The 12,176-nt window shown below is 37.0% G+C and overlaps 1 protein-coding gene across 1 annotated transcript in view; it reads left to right on the forward strand.

Moving 5' to 3' along the window:
• The window catches only part of CDH2 (cadherin 2), a 207,039-nt gene that overhangs the window by 27,872 nt on the left and 166,991 nt on the right, over positions 1-12,176 (forward strand). The window contains exon 2 of the mRNA XM_028098388.2: positions 258-369. Coding sequence (XP_027954189.1) covers positions 258-369 — 112 coding nt within the window. The remainder of the gene's footprint in view (positions 1-257; positions 370-12,176) is intronic.

Here is a 12,176-nt window from a genome sequence, read left to right on the forward strand (position 1 = left end):
TGGAAATGTGCAGTCTTTAGAAGAACCTAGAATGTGTATTATTTGGATTTTACTGGACAAGACAATTGGGATTTGTTTCTTCTACTCCAGTTATCAAAAAGATTAACCCTTTGCCCTCTACGTTCTAATTGTAACCGTTCGGAAACAAAGGGGTTGTTTGTACAAGATAGCTGAAAAATTGAGGCTTTATGCCAAGTGGAATGTTTCTCCGTTGAAGGAGGTAGCAATCATTGCACACATTTTTTCTTGTGTTGCAGGCGTCTGTAGAGGCTTCTGGTGAAATCGCATTATGCAAGACTGGATTTCCTGAAGATGTTTACAGTGCAGTCTTATCACAGGATGTGCATGAAGGACAGCCTCTTCTCAATGGTACTATCTCAAAAGATATATTTGTACACACAGTGTCTATTCTCGTGAAACAAATTAGCTATTAAAAAGTCTCAAAATCATCTCTACTGTATAACAAGTATGAATTTTTCACAATCACTATAATGAGACTGTAGGGACTTTATTTTAGGATTACAGAAGAGTTTATGAATCTCTTATGTCCATAACTGGAAGGCTCATAATCTCTTGAAAACTTCAGATTTCTTCCATTTTTAATTTATAGTAGAAACCATTATGTAATTAATTTTTACAGTTTTTCTGAACACATTTTACTTATTTTGAAGGATGTTTGCCAAAAATCAGATTCTAAAGGTTTTAGAAATTATTTACAGCAAAAATCCACTTAGTATTTTGAATTAAAGAAACAAAGAAATTACTATGATATTATCTTTGATAAAACACATCAAACTTTAATATTTAGCTAAATTATCATAAAGGACTTAGCAGATTAAACCTTGAGGCAGGAGCATGAGATTCATATTTTTGTTATAACATTGTTTACAGAAATTATTAGATACCTTATTTATCTGTTGACATATGTGAGTTTTGCACATAGACACCTCTCCTATTTAAATGTGGATCAAGTTCATTGTAGTAATCATGCCAAAACGTCTAGATAAAATCTGAAATAAAATTTTGAGTAGCCTAAGCAAAATTGAGAGCCCCTTCCTTTATCTCTAATTGAAAGCAAATAAAATTTTGGTTAGTAGTATTTTCATGGACTTATTTATCATTACACAAAATGTCGTTGAAATGTGAAAGCAAGAAGAATTGATTAGTGAGTTGTATTTAAATTGTTATTCCCCACAAATCGTGCATAACTCTAAGCCTGTTTTAGAGCGCTCCTTTTAGAAAATCCGTGCAGCCTCAACTAATTAATTTACACAGGGTTCTACCACACAGCCTTAATTGAAGTGTCTCTGCAGCACTGACAAACCTTAGTGGTATAATATTTAAGAAGACCATAGACAGAGGACTTTGAAATGTAAATGGCCTCTTAGCTACTAAGGTTCTTTAGTGCAAGATTAATCATTTTATTTTCATTTCTATTCTAATTGTGATTTGCTTACACCTATGTATTCTTTCTGAAGTTGATTTTTTTTGAAGACATCTTTCTGTCCTTGCCTTATTACATGGTATTTTAATGAGTAAATGTTAAATTAGTCTGTCTCCACACTGAATTGCTCATCTAGTGGGTAATGGTTGACATGATAGAGGTTATATCAAATCAAATAACAAGTGTAGATTTTGAGTCTTGGAGTTCTTCTGCATGTTTGTCATTTTTTTTTTAAATCTATGAATTATCATATGGTATCCTAGGACCTGTGTGACCAGTAAATATTATTTGAATACTAGAAAAAAAAATGTATTGATGACGCTTCTCTAGAATAACTCCGAGAAAAAAAATGTCAGTGGAATTTGTTGCATATTTGCAATTTATTTCTGAGATTCAATTTTAAATGGATAAGTCTTTCTCCCAGTCTCTTTTCCTAAAAGCTTGTTGAAATATTCTGGTTACAAATCAACACACGGTCTGTCTTTAGAGACCACGGATTTAAGATGAAGTACACTGGCACGTTGAATGGTTTTGCAAATGAAAGCCTGTTTTCTAATTAGTAGATAATGCCAGTAAGAGTAGAAATTGGGCATAGTTGCTTGCCAGGGTCTTTTTAGTATAACCTAGAAGCTGGGATTTTGCTAGAGTTATAAAAGTGAAAGATTGAAGCTGCTTTTGACTTTGTGCTTTTGCCATCATTGAAAGAAGTGTGTATCATAATCTCCCATAGAACTTACATGCTATGGTACGCCCAGTTGTTACCTTCTTTATCTTTAAGCTTTTTTTTTTTCCCAACTATTTCTCTCATGCCACACCATTACTTTTCTCTTTGTCATTCATAGAATTTGTGAAGGGACACCAGTATCTGAAAGCTTAAAACATAAAGCTCAAAATATTGGTTAGTAGAAAAAAAGTTTTTGGGTGAGGAAGAAAACTTACACAGGCTTTTGTGAAATAGCCATTTTTTACAAGAGGGTTGTCACCAGTTATGTTTCCTTTAGAGAACTGTTATGTAGAAGGATTCTACATTTTTACCTCTTACATCTTTTTGGAGTTCTTAGTAGGATAAATAACCCAAAGGTTCATCTATACACTGAACCCAAATGCCATGCCGTGACTCTGTTCATGAATTCTGTGCCTTGCAGTAAGCTCATTTACCTTGCATGTACTACATCTGGAAGGGATCTATTGCTAGGCCCACTTTTGTCAAGTTTTGTGATTTATGGTGTTTAAGGAAAGAAGTAATTGTACATAAGATATATACAACAATTCTCTAAGGCATTTGCCTCATGGCAAGTTCTACTGTATTAAAGTTTACAGTAGAGCGCAAAAGCCTACTGAAATCATAGCTCCTGATTCTTGATGCTTCCTCTGATTTCTCATTGATGATGTTTGGGGAGAGGGGAGTCCAACCATATGTATAGTATGGTCTCGTAGATTACATCCCTGGCACACTAGTCCTTGTGCCAAACTTTGACATTTTGGTGTAGAGGTGTCATGCATGCTGATTATTTTTCAAACAATAAAGCACCATAATCTTTGTGAAAGTGCTTGGAGACCATTAAGCATTAGATGGAGATCTAAGTTGGTATTGGTCATGTTAGTGAAGCACTAAATGGAAGAAGCATAAAAATATCAAAGCTGGTCTGTAGTGTGGAGAGCATCCTTTCCTCCCATCTGCACTTTTTTTTTTGTTGTTGTTGTGATGAATTTCGTAGAAAGAAGAGACCCAATGAGCTAGTTCTGTCCCTCCAGTTTCTCTTCCAGTTGTCATCAGTACGTCTTCTGTAAAATAATAAAGAAGACAAATGCATTTTGTGATTAGCCTTTACATTTCATGTGATACCATGTTGAATATTTCCACTCTTTTAAGAATAGTTCAGTATTAAAAAATGGCCATGTAGACCTTTGTTCCATTTTGTTAGCAAAACCAGATTTTTACTTAACTGGGCCTCTCTTTTTGCATTTCCAGGTTGTTCCCAATTTTTCTCTCCTATGAGTGCTTCTATGGACATGCTTTTTGAGAGAACTTTGATTTTTTTCTTCAGGGATATTTTTTAGGGGGATTTATACTCAAAAGTGGAATTACTAGGCCAAAGGGAACGTAGGCTATTGACCGTATTTTTTTTTTTTTACATTTTTGTAGAACGCTTCCTTCCAAGGCTAAACGTATATTAGTTCTTTTCTACATCCTCATGACCCTTTAATTTTGTAATATTTTTCATTTTTCTCTTTCCCCTCCAGTGAAAAACATTCCTTTCTTATCCGGTGGTATTCTCTGTGTTTGCTTTTATAAGTTAGGATCAATTGTAATATTGTTGAGGTACTCATTTTTACCTTGCATTTTTCTGTTCTGATTTAAAAGCATTTATCACAACCCCCCCTCATTTTACAGATGAGCAAATTGGAGCTCAGAGAGATTATAGGCTTTTCCTGTGATTATACAGTTCTTTAGATGGTTAGCTGCAGATCTGGAGTTAGAACCCAGGTTTTCTGATTCCTAATTTAATTCCAATGATGACAATGATTAAAAAACAAAACAAAACATTATGGGATAACCCAGGGAAGAGTGAGAGCTAATGAGAGCTAGCCTAACTGGCCGGGTGTCTTGTGACAAGTTCATCTTAGAGCTAGTCTTTTTTATTCCCACTTCACACCATGACTTGTGTGTTTCTAGATATATTTGGGAATTGGTGACTGTGAGGCAACCAAAGCTCCCTGTAATTAAAAAAGACATTTCAATTATTGTCACCATTCATATTTTGTGCCTACTTGCTTATAAGCAGCAAAATTAAGGGCTTTGCAAAATAATATTTAGTCTTTAGTATTTAACTTCTACTCCACTGAACTAGAAAATCTAGTGGTAGCATATTACCTGAAAATAAAATAACTGCAATCATAAATTTGCATTTTGTCACCAGCAGTGCATCTGACACTATAAAATAACAACCACACCGTGACATTGCAGAGAGGATCCAGGCTGTTTTTCGTGTGGATGTCAAGAGTGATTTTCCTGTGTGTTGCACATTGGTGGTCTGCATGCTTAGACATTTCACTAAGTAAACTCCTCCAACTCTGGTCAACATAAATAGCAACCTGCAATTACCAAGAATATTTTCAGTAATCCATTTATACTCACCAACTCTGGGCAGGACATGATGATTATTTTCAACTGGAAGGAATTTGATTTAGATTAGTTTACTTACTGATTGAGGCTTGTCTGCATTAACAAGCTCTGGGGAAGCAGTAGTGTATGGTATCTTTAGATGACAGTATGAAAATATTTTTTATTAGTTTAGCAGGACTTTACAACTGCACTGGTTTTTTAATAATATGAGTACTTTTGTGTATGTGTTACTGAATTGGGAAGCCATCTTTATTTTAAGTAGCTTGCTGCATTAGAGGCTTGTGATTGGAATTGTTGTGAAAACCTTGGCTTTGTTTTAATTTTTTTAAAATTTTGACACATATTGTTTTTGGTATTGAATGTGTGTTTTTAAATATTTGAAAGGTAGGTTTATAAACATCTTATATTTAAAGTTGGCTAGCCACTTGAACTTTATAATTTCCAGGGACTGTGGGAGAAGGCACTAGGTGCTGGGATTGTTCTCTTGGATATTATTATGAGCTCTAAGGAGTTACATATGAAATGCAGCCCTGTGGGATTCTCAGGGGTGGAGACCTTGTTTTAATACCACGTGGCAGTTTTTTTTAAGAGCAATTAAGTATGTAATAAGATCAACATAAGAACTAAGAAATTTCATTCTTGTTTTCATCATCTCATTTAGACTTTATTTAATACTTGGAATTTTTTATGTCCCTTTTGATGTATTTTAGGTCCATCTGTCTTAAAGCAATGCTGCAAACCAAGATAAGCCAGTTTGAGCGGTCACTTTTTTTCTTTTTCTTTTTTTTTTTTAGTCCTTTTACAGTTATTTATAGCCTTCAGTGATTTGGAGTAGGTGAGGCCTGCTCTCTCACAAACTTGCAACCAGGTCTGTGTTAAAGAAAGTAAGTCACAGTTCACATAGGCAAACATATTAGCAAGCAGGCACCCAAGTGGTTTAAAATCTGTCCTTCTATGATCCAGAGAGGCCCTTTTTCATTGTCCCTTGGATTCTCTAGTAAACATCTAGTGGGGAATAGAAAATAGACATAGTAAATACGTAAAATTTACTGTATGTTAGACGGTGTAAATGCTATGGAAAAAAATAATGCAGGGAAGGGAAACAGGGAGAATGTGTCATTCTGCCGTTCAAATAAGATGCTTAGGGGAGGCATCACTGCAGAGGAGATATTTGAGTAAGAACTGATGTTGGAAGAGATGGTCCAAGAGCCAGAAATATCTAGGGGAAGAGCATTCAAAATAGAGCAAACATCAAGTGCAAGGGCCCTGAGGCTGGAGTGTGTTTGGAATGTTGGAGGAACAGCAAGGAGTCTGGTGTGATCGGTGTAGAGAGAAGGGGGCAGAGTAGTCGGGTTAGAGCAGTAATGGGCCACACTGTGTGGGGCCTTGTAGACCACTGTAAGGACTTCGGCTTTTACTTTGAGGAAGTAAAAAGCTATTAATTAGAGGGTCTTCAGCAGATGAAAGACATGATCTGACTGACAAGATAGCATCATTCTGGCGGTTGTGTTGAGAAAAACCAAAGGAGATAAGAGGGGATAAGGAGAACACTTAGGACACTAGTGATAATGTTGGTAAGAGAAGATGGTGGCTTGGACCAAAGCAGTAGAGGTAGGAGAAGAGGTTGGATTCTGAATATTTTTAAAAATAATTTATTGATGTGAAATTCACATAACATAAACTTAACCATTTTGTAGTGAACCATTCAATGGAATTTAGTACATTTCAGTGTTTTACAACCACCACCTCTGTATAGTTTCAAATCATTTTCATCACTTCAAAATAAAACCCCTTATCCATTAAGCATTTTCTCCCAAATCTTCTTCCCCCACCCAGTCTCATAAACCTCTTGTATCTGGCTTCTTTCATGTAGTGTCATGTTTTGGAGGTTCATCCACATTGTAGCCTGTGTCAGTACTTCATTCCTTATTATCGCCAAAAACTACTCCACTGTATGTATGTAAATATGTATATGGTTTACAATTTGTTTGTAAACTATTTACTCATTCATTGGTTGATGAACATTTGGGATGTTTTCACCTCTTGGCTATTGTGAATAGAGCTAGTACGAATGTGCGTATACCTAGACTTTTTGAGTACCTGTTTTCAGTTCTTTTGGATATATACCTGGGAGTAGAATTGAAGGGTCTTATGGTAATTCTGCTTTTAACTTTTTGAGGAACTGCCAAAATGTTTTGCACAACAGCTGCACCATTTTGCATGCCCAGTGGCAATATACAAGGATTCCAATTTCTCCACATCCTCATCAAAACTTGTGATTTTCCATTTATTTTGACTGTAGCCATCCTAGTGTGGGCGAAGTGGTACCTCTTTGTGGTTTTGGTTTGCATTTCCCTAATGACTGCTGATATTGAATAGCTTTTTATATGTGTCCTTGTGTCTCTTCTCTGGAGGAATGTCTGTTCAAGTCTTTTGCCCATTTTTAAATTGGATTGTTTGTTTTTTATCTTTCAGTTGTCAGAGTTCCTTATATATTCTGGATATTAGTCCCTTAACAGATACATGATTGGCAAACATTTTCTCCCATTCTCAAGGTTGTCTTTTCACCTTCTTGGCAATGTCCATTTATGCACAAAAGTTTTTAACTTTGATGAAGTCCAGTTTATCTATTTTTTTTTCTCTTGTTGCTCTTGCTTTTGGTGTCATATCTTAAGAATCCATTGCAGAATCCAAGGTCTTTATTTCTCCATTGTTTTCTTCAAAGATTTTTATGGTTTTAGTTCTTATGTGTAGGTCATGGACCCATTTTGAGTCAACTTTTGTATGTGGTGTCAGATAGAAGTCCTCGTTTATTCTCTGAATCTGTTTTGACAATAGAGCTGATGAGATTTGATGGCTTGGATGGGTGGTGTGTAAATAGAGTCAAGGACAACTTTGATAATTTTGTCTGAATGCTGAGATGTTAGTCACTGTGATGGGGAAGATCAAGAACTTGGTTTGAATCTGTGGAGAAGAATATCAGAGATGTCAAAGGGACATTTGAATATAGGTTTAGGGTTCGGTGGAGTAGGCTGGGCTGCAGAATGGGAAGTACTAAATGTATAGACAGTAAGTAGAACCAGGACCCAGGCTGAAGTCACTAAGGAGCCCAGTGTGAAGAGGAGGAAAACCAACAAAAGTAAAGAAGTGGTTTTGTATCAAGAATTTGAGCACTCCAGTGTTAGGAAGTCAGGAGAACTGGAGACTGAGAGTGACCAGGGAGGTAGGATAAAAATCAGTAAGGTATGGCATCTCTGAAGGGATGTGAGGAAATGTGTTAAACGGAGGGCATGATCATCTGTGCCAGATGCTAGTGTGAAGGATCAACTAGGATGAGGGCTGGAAATTCACCATTGATTCTGCAACTTGGAGTAACTGGTGTCTTTGATTTTGGGTGTGTTCAACAGTCAGGTGGAGGAGAGAAGCTGGATACAGATTGAGTTTTCCATTAAAAGGAAGAAGAGAAGTTGGGTGGTGGTTGAAGAGAGAAGCGGGGTTAATCGAGGATATTTTTTAAAGAAAGGAAATGATAGGTTTGCACGATGATGAGGCACAGACTCCAGTGGGGGGTGGGGGGAGATGATGGTGCTGAAGAGAGGAGCTAATTGCTAAGACAATGTCATGGAGTAGACTAGAGAAAGGAGATCAAGTGGAACTTAGAAACCTGTATTTATGACAAGCTCCACAGATGTTTTTATGTACCTGCATTTGGGAACCACTCTAACACATTTTGTTGAGTCACTCCTAAAATGGTTTAAAATCCTTCATTTCAGCTTGATGATTTCATGTCAGCAGAAGGTTTGCTCTACAGAAATGGCAGATAGGATAAAAATGAAACCCTTGTGGTGTTCGATGATGTAAACAGTGTTTTCATTGCTGTAGCATCCTTGACAGATGGTTATCCAGTTTCTGCAAGAATACCACTGCTGCTCCCTCCCCCCAGATGAGGAGGAGATCACTCCTTTACAAAGTCTGCTCCATCTTTGGAGAGCTCTAACTGTTAAAAAGTGGTTTCTTAAAAAGTTTAACAGGAGCATATGTTCCTAAAATTTTTACCCACTGGTGCCTGTCTCATTTTTTGGCACCATACAGAACAGCAAGTATATTCTCTTATGCTCTGAGGTCATTCATTTCATCATTTTTCATTCAACAAGTATTTTTGAGCATTTTTCCTATGTCAAGCCTTTTTCAAGGAGCAGGCAGCGGTGGTCAACAAGACAGATGAAACCCCTGTGGTAGGAACCTACCATGTAGAGATCCTTCACATACCTGAACACAATCACCTCGGCTCCTTAAATCTGGTCTGCCACAGGCTGAACTTCACGTGGTTTCATGTGGTTTCCTCAGTGGTGTTTGAGCATTCTGGTCGACTCTTTTCTTTCAGTAGAGGAAACTGAGGTTCCCTCCACTGCTGAACTCATTCCTTCTGTGTCCTACCCATGCCTCAGAGGCGTTCTTGCCTTTGATGTGGATGCGGCCCTTCCCAGCACAGCCCAAGGTGGACTTGGCATTGTTACCTGCTGCATGATTCTGTTGGCTCCTGTTAAGACTGTGGTTAACTAAAACTCCTGGGTGTTTTTCAGATGAACTGCTTACCATCTTGCACTTGTAAAATTGATTTTTGAACTCAAATGTTAGACCTGTAAGTTGATTCTTTTTTCAAAAAGGCCCTCGTTTCAACATCATCTGGAGACCCCACTGGTAACCCAAACACATAGTAGCTTTAGAAATCAATGCCCAGTACTTACTTTAAATCCTCATTTGAACAAAGGGTGTGCAATAACATCTATAAGTTTTAGATGACATAAGCCGCCAAATCGATGGGGTAAACCATACACACACACACGTTTTAAATTGTTAAATGACCAAAAAGGGGTTGATGAGTTTCAGCCTACAGCAACTTGAAGAGACATGTTAAGACTATATTTCAGTTCATGGCCTATGATTTTCTTAAATAAGATTTCTTAACATCAGGCAATGGAGGAAAGACCTATGGTAGATGTATGAAGGTATAAATAACAAGGGATTTAGATCACCCCAGTTACTACTGTTTCACGTTCCTGCTGAAAAATGAATTTCATTAACTTTAGCAAAAAGTAAAGAATAATCTGTTTTCAAGAATGCATATATCTTTTTAAGCACATCAAAGTTGCCACAAAGTCTCTGTTTCATCTTGAGGACTTTTATGTCAGTAAATGGTTGTCCCCTAAACTGATAGAACATAGAACAAAGGTGAATCCATTATGGCAAATTCATTACATTTGCAAATTGAGCACTATTATTTTTTGGGTGGGGGAGGCCTTCAGTAACTTTGTGTTTTGAATCATGTCTCTGTAGGAGTTTCAGGTTTATTTCTTCAGTTGTTCCTTGTTGAATTTTTTATAGATGACTCTCGTTGGAATTTGTTCACTTGGAAGAGAAAGTCACTGTCCCCTTCATCTGTTATTTCTCCTTCAGTGTGGATGAGGTTCCTTTTATGGACACTTTACTTTGCTGTTGTTTTGGGTGGAGAAATGTCTTTTAGGCTTTTTTTCCAAGTGAACTCATCTTTGATGCTAATACTCATAATCTGAGTTGTATCAAGAATGAAACTGAGAATGCCAGCCACTTTTGAAGACGTGTGTCCTTACACCAGGTCATGTGTCCCCCTGTAGGAGCAGGTGGTTCTTTGTGACAGTGCGTCATTTCACCTCATTTTGAGATTTCCAGTAGTATGAGGGAGTAATCCCTTTATCAAAAGAACTCATCAGATTTTAATCTGACTGCCTATTACCTGGTTCTTTACTATTTATATGCTTTTATTATTTCCAGTTTAACTTTTGTTACTAGTGTCTATGTTAAAAAGTACAGGCAGTAACTCTAACAAAGATCTTTTAACTTTTTTAAAAGCCAATATCATTGGCTTTTAGATTTTGGGGTGCTTGAGAGTTACCATTGGGGGGAGTTTGTTAAAATTCAGGTTCCAAGGCCTACCCCAGATTTTAAGGTCTTAGTCTTAAGAACACACATTATTACAAGTGAACTCCTGGTGAGTCTAATAAAGGTGGTATTCCACCAAACGGACATAGTTGGACTTAGTGTGTATTTCCATGACAGAAACACAGATCAGGTGGATTTTTAGAGATATTATACGTTGGAGGTTGTACATTACCTCCTTTTTCTTGTTTTATTGTTGTTGTTGTTGTTGTTTTAATATAGAAGCCTACTTTCTGTCTTTGGACAAATACTACCTGCATTTAAAATAGACATTGGTGAAACCTTTGTTCATGTTAATGATTGATCAGAACATATCTGTATACACTATTATTACTACATTTTGTTTGTTTTTAAATCTTGATATTTATTTCGTCAGATGCTCAAGTAAGGAGACTAGTAAATTCTAGTGTAAATGTGAATAAATAGACTAAGATTCTGCACTTACCTGGTTAAAAAAAAATTATGACAAAGAAAATGGCTCAGAAGCTCTACCTCCAGTTAATTCCTAGTGCTGAAATCTCCTCCTTTCTGGCTGCTTCATTTAGTTGCTGATATTATGGTTTAACTAAAGGTGTTTCTGTCCGGAGGGGAAGCACTGATATATTGCATTTGATTTTCCTCTGACATCAACTGGCCTTCCTGATGATCTCCTTTTGTTGGCATTTGACTTTATTTAGCAGATTGTTGAATTCCATTTTATTTTTTTTAAGGATTTTATTTGTTTGAGAGGGAGCGTGAGGGAGAGAGAGAGAGAGAGAGAGGCTGCACGAAGGGGGAAGGGAGAGGGAGAAGCAGACTCCCTACTGAGCAGGGAGCCGGACGTGGGGCTTGATCCCAGGACCCTGAGATCATGACCTGAGCCAAACGCAGATGCTCAACCAACTCAGCCACCCAGGGACTCCTTGGATTACATTTTAAAACCCTACAAAGAAGGGTCAGTTCCTTATTACTTTTGTCTTTTATTTCAGAAATTCACCTTAAATTAACTACTCTGGATTAGCAGTCATTATGAATTTAAGAAAGTGTTGATATGGAAATTTTCAGAGGCTGGCATGTCTTTGTGTTCTGTACGTTTATTCAACAAATACTTGTTTTCTGGCGTGTGCAAGGAAGTCAGTGTACATTGTCTTGGAAAATGTCAGTGCCCAGCTAACACTTATTAGTTGTGGTGGTGGGGAAAATAGTCACAATCTGTGGGAATCATTTAAATTATAAATATTTCTGTGTAGAATCTCTGTGGTTTTCAAGGCCAACAAGAATGAGCCACCTTAATGAAATGATCGGAGAAAAATCTCAACAATGCTGAATATCTCCTAATTCCTTTGTGAAATTAAATCCTGCAGATTTTCACATTATGCGTCTGTAATTATTCCTTCAATTCAATCACTTAGATCTGCAGTGGCATCTTTTGTTGACTTGTCATCTATTCTGTTGATGCTGAAGACATTTAGTAAAGCATCTTGTTGCATTTATGTTGTAGGAAAATGGTCCCTTATGAGGTAATCTCACACTAACTACTCAAACTGATAAAACCCTAGTACAGTATTGTCACTCCACTAATGATTAGCAAATTAGCAGATAGCCTGAATTCTCAGTCCATATTAGTGCCCCGTTGTCAGAGGTTTGGTA

This window comes from Eumetopias jubatus, unplaced genomic scaffold (genome assembly GCF_037043125.1).
Source record: "Eumetopias jubatus isolate StellerSeaLion01/CBP00866 unplaced genomic scaffold, mEumJub1_p1.0 scaffold_16, whole genome shotgun sequence".
Taxonomy (NCBI): domain Eukaryota; kingdom Metazoa; phylum Chordata; class Mammalia; order Carnivora; family Otariidae; genus Eumetopias; species Eumetopias jubatus.